At 39.2% G+C, this 18,091-nt stretch overlaps 1 protein-coding gene across 4 annotated transcripts in view; it reads right to left on the reverse strand.

Annotated features, from left to right (window-relative positions):
* DMD (dystrophin) overlaps window positions 1-18,091 on the reverse strand; it is a 1,914,059-nt gene that overhangs the window by 430,359 nt on the left and 1,465,609 nt on the right. For all 4 annotated transcript variants that reach the window (XM_054720874.1, XM_028129748.2, XM_054720891.1 and 1 more), the window contains one exon: window positions 13,930-14,102. In XM_054720874.1, coding sequence (XP_054576849.1) covers window positions 13,930-14,102 — 173 coding nt within the window. The remainder of the gene's footprint in view (window positions 1-13,929; window positions 14,103-18,091) is intronic.

Here is an 18,091-nt window from a genome sequence, read left to right on the forward strand (position 1 = left end):
ACATGCCCTCACCTCCCCACTCACAGTGTCTTGCGTCCATTGGTTATGCTTATATGCACGCATACAAGTCCTTCAGTTGATCTCCTACTTCCCCCAGCCTTCCTGCTATAGTTTGACAGTCTGTTCGATGCTTCTTTGCCTCTGTATCTATTTTTGTTCATCAGTTATAATGTTCTTTATATTTCACAAATGAGTGAGATCATGTGGTATTTTTCTTTCACTGACTGGCTTATTTCACTTAGTATAATGCTCTCCATTTCCATCCATGCTGTTGCAAATGGTAAAAAATTCCTTCTTTTTTTTTTTTTTTTTTTTTTACAGCAGTGTAGTATTTCATTGTGTAGATGTACCACAGCTTTCTAATCCACTCATCTGCTAATGGGCATTTAGGCTGTTTCCAAATCTCAGCTATTGTAAATTGTGCTGCTATGGACATAGGGGTGCATATATCCTCTTTGATTGGTGTTTCCGTTTTCTTGGGATATATTTCTAGAAGTGGTATTACTGGGTCAAATGGCAGTTCCATTTTTAACTTTTTTATTTTTTGAGGAAACTCCATACTGTTTTCCATAGTGGTTGCACCAGTCTGCATTCCCACCAGCAGTGCACAAGGGTTCCTTTTTCTCCGCATCCTCGCCAGCACTTGTTGTTTGTTGATTTGTTGATGACAGCCATTCTGACAGATGTGAGATGGTACCTCATTGTTGTTTTGATTTGCATCTCTCAGATGATTAGTGACTTTGAGCATGTTTTCAAATGTCTCTTGGCTTTCTGAATGTCCTCTTTCAAAAAGTGTCTATTTAGGTCCTTTGCACATTTTTTGATTGGATTATATCTCTTCCTTTTGTTAAGTTGTATGAGTTCCCTGTAAATGTTGGAGATAACATTGGCAAATATGTTCTCCCATGCAGTGGGCTTTCTTGTTTTGTTGATGGTTTCTTTTGCTCTGCAGAAGATTTTATTTTGATGTAGTCCCAATTGTTTATTTTCTCCTTAGTCTCTCTTGCCCTAGGATATGTGTCTGTAAAGATATTGCTATGACAAATATCTGCTATTTTGCTGCCTATGGCTTCTTCTAAGATTTTTATGGTTTCCTATATTACGTTTAAGTCCTTTATCCATTTTGAGTTTATTTTTGTGTATGGTGTAAGTTGGTGGTCTAGTTTCATTTTTTTTGCAAGTATCTGTCCAGTTTTCCCAACACCATTTATTGAAGAGACTGTCTTGACTACATTGTATGCTCTTGCCTCTTTTGTCAAATATTAATTGAGCATAATGGCTTGTATCGATTTCTGGGTTCTTTGTTCTGTTCCACTGGTCTATATGTCTGTTCCATCATTACATTAGAAAGATTATGCATCATGACTAAGTGGGATTTATTCTGGGGATGCAAGAATGGTACAATATCCGCAAATCAATAAACGTGATACACCACATAGACAAACTGAGAGATAAAAACCGTATAATCATATCCATTGATGCAAAAAAAGCATTTGAAAAAAATTCAACACTCTTTCTTGATAAAAACTCTCAGCAAGGTAGGAATAGAAGGATCATACCTCAACATAATAAAAGCCATATATGACAAATCCACAGCCAACATCATACTTAATGGGCAAAAACTAAAACCATTTCCCCTAAGAACAGGAGCAAGACAGGGATGCCCACTCTCATCACTCCTGTTCAACATAGTACTGGAAGTACTAGCCATTGCAATCAGACAAGAAGAAGAAATAAAAGGCATCCAAATTGGGAAAGAAGTAAAACTGTCCTTATTCGCAGGTGACATGATATTGTACATAGAAAACTCCAAAGACTCTATAAAAAACAAAAAACTACTAGACTTAACAAATGAATTCGGCAATGTAGCAGGATACAAAATTAACACCCAGAAGTCTATAGCTTCTCTACACACCAATAATGAATTCACAGAAAGAGAAACTATAAAAGCAATCCCACTTACCATGGCAACAAAAAAGTTAAGATACCTAGGAATAAATTTAACCAAGGGGATAAAGACCTGTACTCAGAAAATTTCAGGACGCTGAAAAAAAGAGAAGAAGACATGAACAAATGGAAGAATATGCCATATTCTTGGATTGGTAGAACCAACATCATTACAATGTTCATACTACCCAAAGCAATCTATAAATTCAATGCAATTCCCATTAAAATACCAATGGCATACTTCAAAGACCTAGAACAAACTTTCCAAAAATTCACCTGAAATAAAAAAAGACACCGAATAGCTGTAGCAATTTTGAGAAAGAAGAACAAGGTTGGAGGGATCACAATACCAGATATCAAGCTATACTACAAAGCCACTGTTCTCAAAACTACCTAGTACTGGCATAAACTTAGTGATTTTTAATCCAATGTTTTGGATCCCTGAGCAAAAGGCTTCCTACTAATTGGCAGATGCACTTACCCCTACCTACTCAACATAAAATAACAGAGGAGGTTTGAAGAGGCACTTAGCTTCTATCCATTTTCTATTAATCTTTATTAGTGAAGACAAGCGCTTAGGGGCTACTAGCTTTTAACAAGGCAAGTGCTGATCTTTAATAAGCAGATGATTTCTACAATTTATAAGGTTTAGGTAAAATGTGGAACATTTAGGTGTGTTGGGATATACCTCTTGGTCTTTAAGAAACTCTTCAGTGTCAGGACTCTAACAATTATAGGAGTTGCTAAAGTGATTGTTATTTCTCTAGTCACAGACATTTCAAGTGTGATTTAGTTGATGCCTAGTTTGAAATCCTTAATAAAACTTTACTCTGGAAGTCATGTATTCTTAAAGCAAAATGTGTTATATTAAATTCATTTTTCACTTTGACTTTCTTTATAAAACTAATGATATATCCCTGTATATCTTTGGTACCTTTGTGTATTAAGATAGCACTTTAACATATAGAAAGAAAAGATAAGAATGCAGAAATAATAACCACAAAAATACAATGGGAGCTATGGAGCTTTAAATAATGAGAAAATTAAGCTCCAAGAGAAGTAAACATTTTTCCCAGATGGGCCATGAACTCCAACTTTCAAACATAATTAACATTCTGAGAATAAAAGAAAGAGGGTCAGAGATACTCAATGTCCAAGTTGCATTTTTCTCTCAAAGGTTGCCTCTTTTTGCTCTTTCTTTGTTCTCCATTATAAAAAAACTTCTAACTATTCTAACTTCTAATAACAAGCTGTCTCTTGGAGATTTATCGCTACTCTAGTCTCTATAATGTTGGTGTTCTAGCATCTCAAATTAATGCTAAAATTTTCATAAAAGTTATTATTTGTAGATAACATTACACATTTTTCTCCCAGGTATAAAAATCTCACAGGATGTATATTTTGCTGAAATTTTGTTGACAATATATGCAATTATCATAACTAATAGTATAAACAAAAAGTTGTAAAACATAATCTGTTGGTATATGAAATAAAAATCTTCATACATACTCCTTATGTAAAAAATTCATATGACCAGTTCTCAAAATATTAATATTTTCAAAATTAAAATGTAAGTTTTGTGGATATAGATTATTTTAGAATGAGAAACACTTTCTTTGGCTAATTACAATCCTAATGTTAGGTAATGTCATCAATAACTATGTGTGTATGCATGTGTGTATATGTGCACATGTGTGTATGTATACATGTAAATAAAAATTTTGCACTTTATTTTGCTCCCACTTAAATCAATTAACATTTCCTTTTGTTTGATGGCACTCAACTGTCACTGAGTATTCTCATTACACCTCTTGCACATAATATGTGTGGACAAAATGCATATGAAACAGATGGCATATTCTGTCCTTGAACTAAATTATGGGATAGTACTATACAATTTCAATTAAAATATTATTTTTCCCTCAAAGACATCTTATTTACTTTTCCTTATACCATAACTTTGAACTTAATCAGCTCCATTTAAATATAATAAAAACAAGGTAGAAAAGTTCCATAATTAGCTTAGGTTCATCAAGAGTGATTGCAGAATTAAAACTAATAGAATTGAAGAATGGTGAGGGGAGTTGAATAGACCACCCAGGTTTCAGGTCAAACATCCTCATTTTAATGAGGGGGAAGATTGAGGTCTGAAGCAGTTAAGTGACATGGTCAAGCTCCTCAAGATTATACGTTAGGTAGTTAGTAACAGAGCCAAAAAACAAACTAGATTGCCCAACTGCTGGTCCAGGACTCTTTCTGCTCTACCTCACTGACTCATTTAGAGTTTGGAATACTCATCTATTTAACTGGAGGCAGCAAGTATAGCCCTATGAAATAACTCATGAAATTCTTAACCCTTTGCACTCGCTTGCTTTTTTCTCGATTTCTTTATTCTACTCGGGATTTAATTTTTTAAACACCCCAGATTTTACAAAGCGTGGCAGTAGAATAAAAAACTGGAGTTTCTTTTCATACAAACTTATTTATTTGGATTTTTTTATATTTCAAATTATTGATACATTCAATAACCGTCACACTCGACATCTGAGTGCAAAAGGTTAAAGGGATTTGCCATCCTATCTAATAAAGAGGGGATATGCTAATTGACCATCACACCCTCACAAATATGGTGGTGCCCACAGCTAATAAGGAGGAAATATGCTAATTTACTGCCATGCCCTCAAATATGGCGGCACCCACAGCCACAAGATGGCGGCACCCAGTCCTCTCAGCCCCTCCGGGGTGGCAGGTGTGTGGCATGGCTGGGCCTACCCCCATGTGGGTCTGGCCACTCCACGTGCCTGCCTCTAGAGTCCCCCAGTCCCTTCAGCCCCACAGCTGCCCAGGGCTGGCCCAAGGCGCAGGCAAGCCTTGAATGGTAGCTGCCCAGCCACCCAGGGCTGGCCCCAGGCACAGGCAAGCCTTGGATGGCAGCTGCCAGCTGCCCAGGGCCAGCCCAAGGTGCAGGCAAGCCTCTGATGTTGGCTGCCCAGCTGATGCCCGAAGTGCAGGCAAGCCTCGGATGTCAGTTGCCCAGCCGCCCAGGGCGGGCCCGAGGTGCAGGAAAGCTTCGGATGGCAGCTGCACAGCCGCCCAGGGCTGGTTCAAGGCACAGGCAAGCCTCAGATGGCAGCTGCCCAGGCGATGCCCAAGGTGCAGGCAAGCCTCTGATGGTGGCTGCCCAGCCACCCAGGGCCTCCCGAGGCTCAGGTAACCAGGGCCGGCTGAGGTTTACACTGTTGGTAGTGGCAGCAGCAGAAGTATGATGGGGGCATTGCCTTCCCCTGATCGCTGGGTCACCTCCCGCTCCTGAGGGCTCCCAGACTGTGAGAGGGGGCATGCTTGGCTGAGGGACCCCCCTCCAGTGCATGAATTTTCATACACCGGGTCTCTAGTCAAGTATGAATGAGAATAGTACAGAGAAGACATGGTGAAGAAATTGTCAGAAAGGAAAATATTCATTATGCTATCAGAGTTAATATTTGGAGAATGAGAGGAAATGGTATTCCAAGTGTGAGGACCAGAAAAGATACACACTAGTATGGGAGAGAGAGAAAATTTTTGGAGAGCAGGAATGGTGTAAGAAAGCAGAGTCTACTTAGCTCAGAGAATCTGTGTTGGAGAGTAATCAGATTGTTACTTGATGAGGAAGGAACTGGGAGACATGAGAAGAACAGAAAAGGGAAGGGTTAGAAGGGGCTTATTAGACATAGTTGGTAGAGAATGAAGAGTCCACTGGATTCTACTGAGTAAATATAAGCTGTATGAGAGCAATGGTTTTCTTTTGTCTGTTTTGTTCACAGTTTCATCCTCAGTGCCTAGAAAAGTGTCTAGTACATAGTAAACAGTAATTATTTGTTGAATGAATAAATAAGTAAATGAATGATTAGAATATGGGTCCCAACAAGACTGAAGTTCTTGACCAAAGGGATAATGTGATAAAAACAGTGTCCAAGGAAGAATATTTTTGTAAATGTGTAATGGATGGTCTCAATATGTAAAGGAACAGAGACAAATATTGCAATATGGGATGACATGATGGAGATTCAAATAAGAATTGTAATCACAGGAAAAGAAAACACATAGGGTGCAAGGAAAATAAGTGGAGGGGAAAGGATATAATATGAACTTGGATCTGGAAGCACAAGGATACTAAAAAAATTCTTTATCATTGAGAGTATTACAGATGTCCCCCTTTTTTGACCCCATTGCCCACTCCACCCAGTTCCTGCCTCACCCCAGGCCTTTACCATCCTTTTGTCTGTGTCCATAAGTAGTACATATATTCATAGAAGATCTTTAGTTAACCTCTTCCCACCCCCACTCCACCCTTCTCTCTGAGATTCATCAGTCTGTTCCATGTTTCCATGCCTCTGATTCTATTTTATTCATCAGTTTATTTTGTTCATTAATTTATTGTTCATTTATTTTGATTTCTAGGTTCAATTGTTGATTGATATGTATTTATTATCATTTTATTATTCATATTTTTGATATTTTTCTCTTCTTCTTCTGCTTCTGCTTCTTCTTCCCCTTTTTAAGAATACCCTTCAGCATTTCATGAATACTGGTTTGGTGGTGAACTCCTTTAGCTTTTTTATTTTTGGTCTGTGAAGCTCTTTATCTGATTTTCAATTCTAAATGACAGCTTAGCTGAGTAGAGTAATCTTGGTTGTAAGTCCTTGCTATACATCCCTGAATATTTCTTGCCACTCTCTTCTGGCCTGGAAAGTTTCAGTTAAGAAATCAGCTGACAGTCATATAAGCACGTCCTAGCCTATAGGTAACTAACTGCTTTTCTCTTGGTGCTTTTAAGATTCTCTCGTTGTCTTTAAGCCTTGGCATTTTAATTATGATGTGTCTTGCTGTGTACCTCTTTGGGTTCCTCTTATTTGGGACTCTGCACTTCCTGAACTTGTAAGTCTATTTCTTTCATGAGGTAGGATAAATTTTCTGTCATTATTTCTTCAAATACATTTTCTTTTCTTTTAAATAATGATTTGGGGAAATATTATTATTATTATTATTATTATTATTATTATTTGGTTAATCCTCACTCGATGATATATTTCAATTGATTTCTAGGGAGAGTGCAAGAGAGGGAGAGTCAGACAGATAGAAACATCAATGTGAGAGAGATTGGTTGCCTCCCGCATGCATCACAACCAGGGCAGGGGATCGAGCCTGCAATGGAGGTATATGACCTTGGCCAGAATCAAATCTGGGATCCTTCAGTCCACAGGCTGACACTCTAGCCATTGAGGCAAACCAACTGGGGCTCAAACACTTTTTCAATATCTTACTCTCTCTCTTCTCCATCTGACACTGACATAATGTAAATGTTGGTACACCTGAAGTTTTCCCAGAAGCTCCTTACACTAACTTCATATTTTTGGATTCTTTTTTCTTTTTGCTCTTCTGATTATGTGTTTTTTTCTTCCTCATATTCCAAATTGTTGATTTGATTCTCAGAATTCTCTATTCTATTGTTGAATCTCTGTAAATTATTCCTTATTTCAGTTAATTTATGCTTCCTTTCTCACTGGTCCTTTTTCATGTCTTTGACATTCTCACCACTAAGATCCTTTAAAATCTCACTAAATCCCTTGAAGTTCTCATTAAGATCCTTGAGCTACCTTATAACCATTGTTTTGAACTCTGTATCCAGTAGTTTGCTTGCTTCTAGTTATTTCATTTGTGATATGTTTCTTTGTCTCCACATTTTGGCTGCTTCCCTGTGTTTATTTCTATGTATTAGGTAGAGTGGCCTAGTACAGTAGGTGTCCTGTAGGTCCCAGTGGCTAAGCCTCCCCAATCACCTCAGCTGGGCACTTTAGGTACATACCTATGTGGGCTGTGTGCACAGTCTTGTTGTAGTTGAGACTTAATTGCTGTTTGAATCACTGGGAGGTATTGACCTCCAGGCCGATTGGCTGTAAGGACCAGCAGTGAATAAAGTGGAAGAGCTGCTATTCAGGAGACACCCCCATGGAGCAGGACTTGTTTAGTGCTCACTGAGTCTGCCTCTTGAGTGTGTCACTTGTGGATACGTAGAGTTGTAATGTACTATGATCTGAAGCTATATACCAGGTGTAATGGCTCTGGTGCCTCCTGGGAGGTACAAATTCAGCCACTGCCTGGGACCACCCAGCAGGAGCTACAGAGCAATCTGCAGATGGCTGCTACTTGTCTTGGGCTTGGAAGTGCCCAAGATAGGCCCAGCTGTGAAGCAAGGCAGGCTGCTGCTAGTTCTGGGTCTTTGTCCTCTTATTGATAGGTTTGTGGCACACTGATACCAGCTGCTGCTTGTTTGAGAGATTTCAGGAAAATCTGAAGCCTGAGCCAGGACAGGCCATTTATATGGAAAAGCCTCTGCAAACAGCTTGGTGGAACTGCAAATTGGATGGGGCAGGGTTTCAGGGAATCATCAGGGTAGAGCAACAGTGTAACTCAGGCTGATGGAAACTCATATATGTCTGCCAGTCAGCTCTGTGATGGGGGAGGTCTCAACACAGGAATAATCACCCCTGTGAACATTCCCGTCTGGAAGAAAGTCACCCCTGAGTTCTTGCTCTGTTGCCAAACAATCAAGATCCTCCCCATGTATCACTGGTTCCCCCAAAGCTATCACTCAGTGCTGTAGCTCAAAGGAAGCAGGACCATGTAAGTTCATGCATTGGCCCTTTAAGAGGGACTGCCTGGGTCTCAGCAGCATCACTGTCACTCAGCCACAATCCCCACTGATTTTTACAACCCAAAGTTACAAGGACTTCTCTTCCCACCTCTGGAACCCTGTCCTGGGGGCTTGGTGTGGGGTTGGGACCCCTTGTTCCTCATGGGAGGCCTCTGCAGTGGAGATATCCCTCCTGATTAAAAACATATCATATGTGGGTCTTCGACCAGCCAGTTTTGTGCCTCTGCCCCCTCCTACCAGACTTGATGTGCTTTATTCTTTACTTCTCTAGTTGTAGGACTTCCATTTAGCCAGGTTTTAGGCAGTTCTGAATACAACTGTATTTTAGTTGTAATTTTGATGTGGTTGTGGGAGGCAGTGAGTACTGGCATTTACTTATGCCACCATCTTGGTTCTCCTTTAAGGATACTTTTTATAAGCCAATAGAACTAAAGGAAAACTTTAAAATAATTTTAATTCAAACTCAAATTTTTTTCATTAATAATGGACACCTGTGAAATCAAGCGCTAATGGTTTTACATATTGAATTATGAAACTGCCTTCAGAATTCCTTATAAAACAATGAGCCATCTGAAAACTCTTAGTATATATATTATAGCTTGGGCAAACACAGGGCTGTTTTTTCATGGTATCTTTGGAACTATTTTTTAATTGTGGTGACTTTTTACTAAAAAATAATGCCAATGGAGAAACTGACTACATTTATGCAAGCTTCTAAGAGTTAATGCTTCTGAATCTTACTCTTTCAGGGTTATCTAACCTATTTCATAACCATCCCTAATTACTACCCTACTATGCTTCTCTCAAATGCACTATGCTATTCTGTATGGATTGACTGATGCCCTTATTTCAACCAAGTGTCAGGAAATAAACTGAATTGCTTTGATGTAAATAATTATTTCTTTGCTTTTTACAAGTGGTCATTTATAACACATCCTGTATTATCAGAAAGCCATATTTAAAAGCCAAAACCCCCAATCTGAATATATAAATTATAGAATTTGAAGCACCTTAGATAAGCTAAGGTAACTGTTTTCTACTTGATTAATGATAGTAAGAATTAAACTGTGGTAGCTGGCATATGGAAATTTCTGAGAATGAAGAATCCATATTTTGGCTGACATGCTGTTTGCTGCTTTCAATTCTCATTTTATTTCATCAAGTTCACATGAAGGAGAGAAAACACACTGAGAGATGCTCAGAACAGTTATAGCACCTTTCTTTTTCTGTCTTGCAAAAAGATTAACTTCCTCTTCTCTTTTTTAATATATTTTTATTGATTTCAGAGAGGAGAGGAGAGGAGAGAGAGATAGAAACATCAATGATGATAGAGAATCATTGATCGGCTGCCTCCTTCACGCCCCCTACTGGGGATCGAGCCCGCGACCTGGTCATGTGCCCTTGACTGGAATCGAGCCCACACCTTTCAGTCTGCAGGCTGATTCTCTATCCACTGAGCCAAACCAGCTAGGGCTAACTTGCTCTTCTTTACTTTATCTGCCTGCCAGTATCTTTTCCATCTCACATGTTTCATTCCTTTTTAATGACAGATGTTATATAAGTGGCTTTTTCATTACATATACTGACTTATCTTAGAGTTTAAGCTGTAAAAAGAGAATGGAGTCTCCCTATCTTGGAAAATGCCATTGCCCATTGCGGCCCCCAACTCATCACAAACACGTCATTACCAAATTCATGGACCAAAGAGGAAGAAGAAAATAAGTGTGTTGGAAGCTGGGGTGCAAACTTGCAAAGACCTTATCAATAAAAAATTCCTTTCTACTCCGAGAAATCTGCTTCTCTGTTTCATCCTTTCACTTATTATATACTTATGTGTAAAAGTTAGGTGAGCCTTACTTTTTCTGTCTTTCTTTATGGTATAACTAGAGGCCAGGTGCACAAAATTCATGCATGGCTGGAGCCCTGACATGCCCTGGAGCCCTCCCAAATCCATCCACCTGGCCAGTGATCGGGGCTGGTCAGGGCCATCTTGCCCAGTCCCAATTGGGGCCGATTGGGGCTGTTGTCTGAGAAGGGACCACGGGAGGGACCGCGGGATGGCTCCAGGGCATGTCTGGCCTGTCTTGCCCAGTCCCGATTGGGGCTGATCAGGGCCAGCTGGCCAGGGAGGGACATGGGAGGTTGGCCAGCCAGGGAGGGACTACGGGAGGGCTCCAGGGCATGTCTGTCCCATCTTGCTCAGTCCTGATTGGCCAGACCCCAGCAGCAAGCTAACTGGACAGAATGTCTGCCCCCTGGTGGTCAGTGCACGTTATAGTGAGCAGTTGAGCAGCCTTATCATATCATTAGCATATTATGCTTTGATTGGTTGAATGGTCCACCAGTCAACCAGACACTTAGCATATTAGGCTTTTATTATATAGGATATGATGGGTAAAATCTCAGACTCTGGAGCCAGATTCCCTATGTTCAGATGTTGGACCTTCTACTTATTAAGTGACTTTGGGAAAGTTATTTAGCCTCTTGGTGCCTGACTTTCTTCAAATGTAAAGAGAGGGTAATAATAGAATAAATCTTTTAGGGCTGCTAAGAGCATTATATGGGTCACTAAATATAAAGTGCTTATTACATTGCATGGTATGAGTTGTATTATATGTTAGTTCCTATTTTTGTTATTTCATATTAAGTGCAGATTTTTTATGAGTTCTTTCAAATTAATAAATTTCTGTTATGGTTTTTATCATGGAAGTAAATACATTATAATTCAAAAATATGTCATATGGGCAATTTAGAAGAACAATAAAGAAGAAAAAAAATCTCTTCTGTAATCTTACAGCCTAGAGGTAGTAACTATTCCCATTGTTTTGTGCTTTCCCTCATAGATATTATGAAGTCCATTCATCCTTTCTACCTCCTTCCACTACCACCCCTCCTCTAGAAACAGAAGAAAGCACAAAATCCTACATAATAAAAAGGTATTATGCAAATTGCATCACTCTGCTACGCCCATGATTGGGCCGGCTGGAGGCGCTGGCGTTGGGACTCAGGGTGGCCGATTGGCTGGTGGGAGGAGCGGGGTGCGGGGACTACACTGGCCTAAACTGCACTGCAGGAGGACCCATGGGGCCGGCAGAAGGCGCCAGTGGCGGAACTCGGGGTGGCAGATTGCGTGGCTGCCGGCATCAGTTTTCTGCCAGCACCAGTTTTCCTCTGGCCACCTGCCAATAGGAGCACCTCCAGCCAGCACCATCGGCCACCCCGAGTCCCGCCCCCAGCCTTCGGGAGGTTCTCCGATCAGTGGGTGGCCAGAGGAAATGGTGCCAGGTGGCCAATCGAGCTGGCTGGAGATGCTCCGATCCGCGGGTGGCCAGAGGAAAACTGGTGCTGGCGGAAAACTGGTGCTGGCAGCCAGGTGAAGGAAAGTCTATTGCACGAAACTTTGTGCAACGGGCTTCTAGTATTTTAATTAAAATATATGAATTAGGAAAAGCAACCAATTAACAAGCAGGAAGCCTGATGTCCACTCCCTGTCATTTTGGTGACACTGGGCATTTTACTTACTATCTCTATTCTTTGTCTCTAACACCAAACTACTGTAAAATGGGTATAACAAGAACTTCACTCTGCCCTCCTTACAACACTCCTGAGATGCCACCATTAGTTATTCAATAGAAACTGATACACAGGAAGGGGCAAAATAGGTGCATGTAGAACAGCCAAAGGATGAGTCAGCAGAGGATGTGGTAGCAAAATCTTAGAGGAAGAAAAGGACAGGAAGTTGCTATAATATCTCCTTAGCTTCCAGAGCTGTGGGATGTCTCCTCTAAACTGTTAATTATAATGTGTTATGGTATTTAAAGGATGTCCTCTGTTAAGTGAAGAGAATGCATGGAACATTTACATTTCCTCTTTAATGCTTTGGCCCAGAAGTGACCTGTTTAACAGGACTAATCACAGTGCTCTGCCTAACTACAAGGAAGCAGATAAATGAGAGATATCATGCAGAATATTTGGTGAGCACTTTCATCTTTGTAAAAAGATCAGTCAGTTTTGGGGAATTATGTAAGGGTACTTGTCTTACCAGATACAGAGACTAAGGAAGCTATAGTACTAACACCAGTTAGCAACAATGGAATATAATAAATAACCTGAAAATAGACCCAACAGTATAAAGAAAATTAATAAATGAAAGAAAAAAAAACATTAAAATCCAATGTGGCAAAATGATGTAGTGCAGTGGAAAAGAATTGTGTTTTTAACAAAAGGTGTTGGATGATTTTCTAACCACTATGCTATATGTCTGAAACTAATCCTATCTAATAAAAAGGGAATATGCTAATTGGCATAACAACGCCTTCACAAGATGGTGTTGCCCACAGCCAATAAAGAGGGAATATGCTAATTGACTGCCATGCCCTTATAAGATGGTGGCACCCACAGCCACAAGATGGTGGCACCCAGTCCCCTCAGGCCTGCCTCATCCAGCCAGAGTCCGCCAGTCCCCTCAGCCCTGCAGGGGAAGGCAGTTGGGGGCAATCAGACCACCAGGGGAGGGCAGTTGGAGGTGATTGAACCAGCAGGGGAGGGAAGTTGGGGATGATAATGCTGGCAGGGGAGCAGTTAGGTGTCAATCAGGCTGGCAGGGGAGCGGTTAGGGGGCTATCAGGCTGGCAGGCAGAGTGGTTATGGGCAATCAGGTAGGCAGGCAGGCAGGCGAGTGGTTAGGAGCCAGCAGTCCCGGATTGTGAGAGGGATGTCCAACTGCCAGTTTAGGCCTGATCCCTGTGGGGGTTGGGACATCCCCCGAGGGGTCCCACATTGGAGAAGTTGCAGGCTGGGCTGAGGGACGCCCCCCCCATGCATGAATTTCATGCACTGGGCCTCTAGTATAATATAATATTAAATGTAAACTATACTTGAAAAATAAAAAAAGAATGCCCACTGTTATGTATTTAGAATGCCAAAGAAAGAATTCCATGTAAACAAACCTATAATTTTATCACTTTTTCCATAACCCTGTAATAAACCAAGAAAGAGCTCTATGAAATTAGAATAGCTGTATTCCCCATTTAAATTCACTCTAATGTCTTAATATGCATCTCTCCTGTGGTTATAAAACATCACCACTTTAATTTAATATGAACCTTCAAGTTATCATCTCTATACCAAGTAAATGAATGGTTCATTTATTCAAAATAAAATGAATCATTCTGAATTGGGTGATTTACACAAACATATGAGATATTAGCTTCTTGTGTTATAAAATTGAGGAAAATTTTGTTATTTCAATTAATTTCTGGCTATTCTTGCCTCCAATCTTTTCCTACCTAATGTTGAGAGACTTTTTCCGCAGCTCACTCCACTTGAAGTTCATGTTATCCAAACGTCTTTGTAACAGGACTGCATCATCAGAACCTTCCAGGGATCTCAGGATTTTTTGGCCATTTTCATCTAGGTTGTGATAGATATCAGTGTGAGCTTCAATTTCTCCTTGGAGGTCCTACAGAATAGCAGGGAGAAAAACACATGCAGAATTAAAACACAGAAGCGATCAGCTAAGAGTATGAATCTGGAGAACTGTAAAAAATAAACTATTAGTTCAGAAAATATTTCAATTATGCCAACTAACAAAAAGATGAACTTCCAACTCACTTTTCTTGGTATATCTTTTCACATTATTAAGTAGATTGAAAATGGGCATCTTATCAGGTATAATAAATGTATTCTTTGACATTATGAATTAAAACATAATATACTTATAACTTTATGAATTTCATAAATTATATCTTCTAGTCCATGGATGGAACATATTGTTTTATGGAAGTGATATGAAATTAAATTCCCATGATAAAGTGCACCTCAGTGTCAAGTCATATTTTCTATGCACGCGGTAATCTGAAGAGTTGACTGACTATAGAAGCTTGGCGAAATTAACAAACAAAGCTGTACTCAGTCCTTAGAACCAGCACAGAACAGGATTCTATCATCGGAGAGCATCTTCTTGACAGTATGCATTAAGTTCACCTTGGTATTACAGCATCATACATTTATTAGTAAGATTTCCCATTTGAGATAGCATCATATTTTTCGGCTTGACGGTAGAAAGTCCATAGACCCTGACAAGAGTTATGATAAGACATTATGCATTCAACCTCATTTGTATATATACAGATCAAGAAAATTATCATAATAGAAGAATCTGACCTTTACATGGTATGTCTTCCGGTGTAACATTTTCAGCTTGAACCGGGGACTACAGCACTGATCCTGTTGCATAGCAATCCTGAGAAAACCCGGCGAATGAAAGACCCCTGCTTTAAAATGCCAACTTTTCTTACATTCTGTTGACAGAATGAATTTCGGAGCACAGCTTCACCAGTCAATAATAATAAACAGCTACTTTGTAATCCCCACTAAACGGTAGCCAGGCCTGTGGATGTGGGAGGGACCTCAAAGAGAGGAGGCCTGGAATATGCAGCGACAGTTTATATTAAACAGCCAACTTTTCTTATCATTTTGCCATTATAAGTCAGAGACATTATAAATTCATTTTATATATGTGTTTCCCTCCTTGTTCCCAGCAGAACAGTCAAAGCCAAAAGAACATTCCTTAGAGAGCTGCCGGGTACCAGCATTCCTTTCTGCCTACACAATGAATGGAAGCTTTGTACATTATCTGACTTGCTTTTAGAGATTTGTACGCTTCTGTTCAACAAGTTTAAATATTCATTCGGAAGCTCCGAACAATTGGATTGACCTGTGTAACTGGAAAAAATATTTTTTTTCTCTCTCTCATTCTAAAATTGAGTTAAATTACTCTTCTAAAGTAAGGGGGGAATGTGGCAACAATGATATGTTAGAAATTCTGAAGGATTGGCCTGTGTTTTCAGTCATAGCATCTTGAATGCAGAATTTTGAATGTTGCAGAAGTAAGGTAGATGGACAATGAATGTCTCCTGTCACTATTTTTGGCAGCCAAAGTATCCCTGATGGGCTCTGAAGAGAATTCTGTCCCATTTCCTTTGACAGGAAGAGAGGAGGGGGGATATGGATAGAACCACATCCAAAGTTGAAAGCAGGGAAATACTGAAACAGATTGAGTAGCATCTATCTCTATTCTATAAAAAACTATGTTCTGGAAGGAAATAGCCTGATTTTCAAAGGAGCGAATGTGGTGGAAAACTAGTATTGAGCTTCTTGCGGAAATGGAGTTTTAATCAAGTATACATCCATTTTTTAATATTTGTGTACCTACATGGGAAAACATTGCCAGTTGAATTTGCTACTTCTTCAGCAAAAAAAGGTGAGGTTAATTTATCTAAATAATTCAGGAATTAAAACAGAACAGATCCAAGTTATCCAGATAATTCCACTACTTCCCTCTTTGACTTTCCTTCTTGTATTTGATTAGTACACTACTTCAAACTTTGCCTCGGAGTACACACTTAAGAGATCTAAACCAAACCTTTAATTGTTCAACAAAATAAGATGTTTTGACTAACACAATCAGCTCTTTATGTTAACAGACAATAATGAGGTGAAGGTTTGGTGTGGGGGCGGGCTAGAAGAGGTCAATGGGGGAAAAAGGTGACATATGTAATACTTTCAACAATAAAGATTTAAAAAAATATAAAGTGGACCACCCTCAGGAGAGTACATAATTCCATCCTCTCCTTGCTTTCTCCCACCTTCATGCAATCTTCTTTATATCCCTTACTTTCTCTCAAATGCATAAAATAAACCACAAACTGTTGTTCTCTGGAGCATTTGAGATTTTGCTCCCCGGCATATATTGTCAGTTTGGCTCAGATAAACTCTTATAAAAATTCTCTACAAGTTTGGACATTTCTTATGTTGACAGTTATTTCACTTCTGACTTAACTAGAAAAGATCACTCAAGCCTTAGTCTTTACATTTAATGTATGTTATCAAAATTTTCTCTTCTTTTTGTGATTGTTTTCTTTTGGAAGAACAATAACTAATGAATAGGGAAAAAGTTATTTGTTATATAACAACAGAAACAATAGCAGTAGCATATATAACACTTACTATACACCAGATACAGTCCAAAGCACTGTATATACATGAGCTCATTTAATCTACTCAGTAACCCTTTAGGCTAGGCATTGTTACGATTTTCGTTTTACATGTAGGAGAATGAAAGTACAGAGAAGTTATGTAAAAATGCACAGGGTCACACAGCTAATAAACCATGTGATCAGATATCAAACTCAGGCTATTGAATTCCAGGGATTAAGCACTACACAATATTACCTCTGAGATTTTTTCCTATTAATTTTTAAATTTTTACTATTAACTTTTCTTATTAATAATACTTCTGTCTATGCCGGTCAGTGTGTCTCAGTGGTTGAGTGTTGACCTATGAACCAGGAGGTCACGGTTCGATTCCCTGTCAGGGTATATGCCCAGATTGTGGGCTTGATCCCTGTGAGGTGCATGCATGAGGCAGCTAATCAATGATTCTCTCTCATCATTGATGTTTCTATCTCTCTCTCTCTCCCTCTACTTTCCTCTCTGAAATTAATAAAAATATATTAAAAAATAATACTCCTGTCTCAATTTCAGCAAATCTAGCACTGCCATTAGACAATGCAGAATAACATTTTCACTATTCAAAGAGTAATTTCATGGTCTTCTTAACATGGATACTTAAATAGAGCTGAAGCAGTGAACAGAGATATATCCAATACAACTAGAGAGCATATAAAATATTTGAGAAAATGAATGCAAATGGAAAAATGATATATAGCCCTTCCCCTAAAAGAAACATATAGCCTAAAGTCCTATACAATTATGGAGCAAATTTTAGCTGTGAATATTAAGGAAGTTCAGATATGAGGCAAGTGATAAGTTCATAGTGTAGCCATTTTAGGAGTGGGGGGTATTCTGTTTCCTGCAGAGCTTTTTCAGATCTCATACTTCCTTCTTTTCTAAGTCTAGCCTACTTCTGTCATAAGTCCCCTTTCCCAGGGAAAATGAATGGGAAGGTGCAGTTAAATAAACATAGTTTGAGTCTCCCCCTTCGCTTTCCCTTATTAGCTGCAAAAGTTTAAAAACTCTTTAATCTCTTTGGCTTCACTAAATATTAAATAATAATACCTACCTGCTGGGTTGTTTTGAATATTACATGGAATAATCCTTGTAAAATACTTTGAACAGCATACAGAACACAACAGGCTTTTAATAAGTAACAGCTAATATACGGATTTGTATTACAAGAGAATCAGTTTGGAAATAAAGTGATAGAAATAGACTTCACAAAGTCAAGGGACTTATTTTGAGCCTTGGAGGATGAATAGGATTGAAAGAGGTGGAGGGAAGAGGGCATTCCAATAGGAAAGAATAGAATAGAGGTGGCTGAAAGGTAAGAATAAGTTTGGTTTATGAGCAGGGACAATGAATTGTACATCCTGATTGAAATGAATAATGAGCATTAGGGAGAAATAGGTAGAATATAGTCCTGGTACT

Source organism: Eptesicus fuscus, chromosome 1 (assembly GCF_027574615.1).
Source record: "Eptesicus fuscus isolate TK198812 chromosome 1, DD_ASM_mEF_20220401, whole genome shotgun sequence".
Classification (NCBI taxonomy): Eukaryota; Metazoa; Chordata; class Mammalia; order Chiroptera; family Vespertilionidae; genus Eptesicus; species Eptesicus fuscus.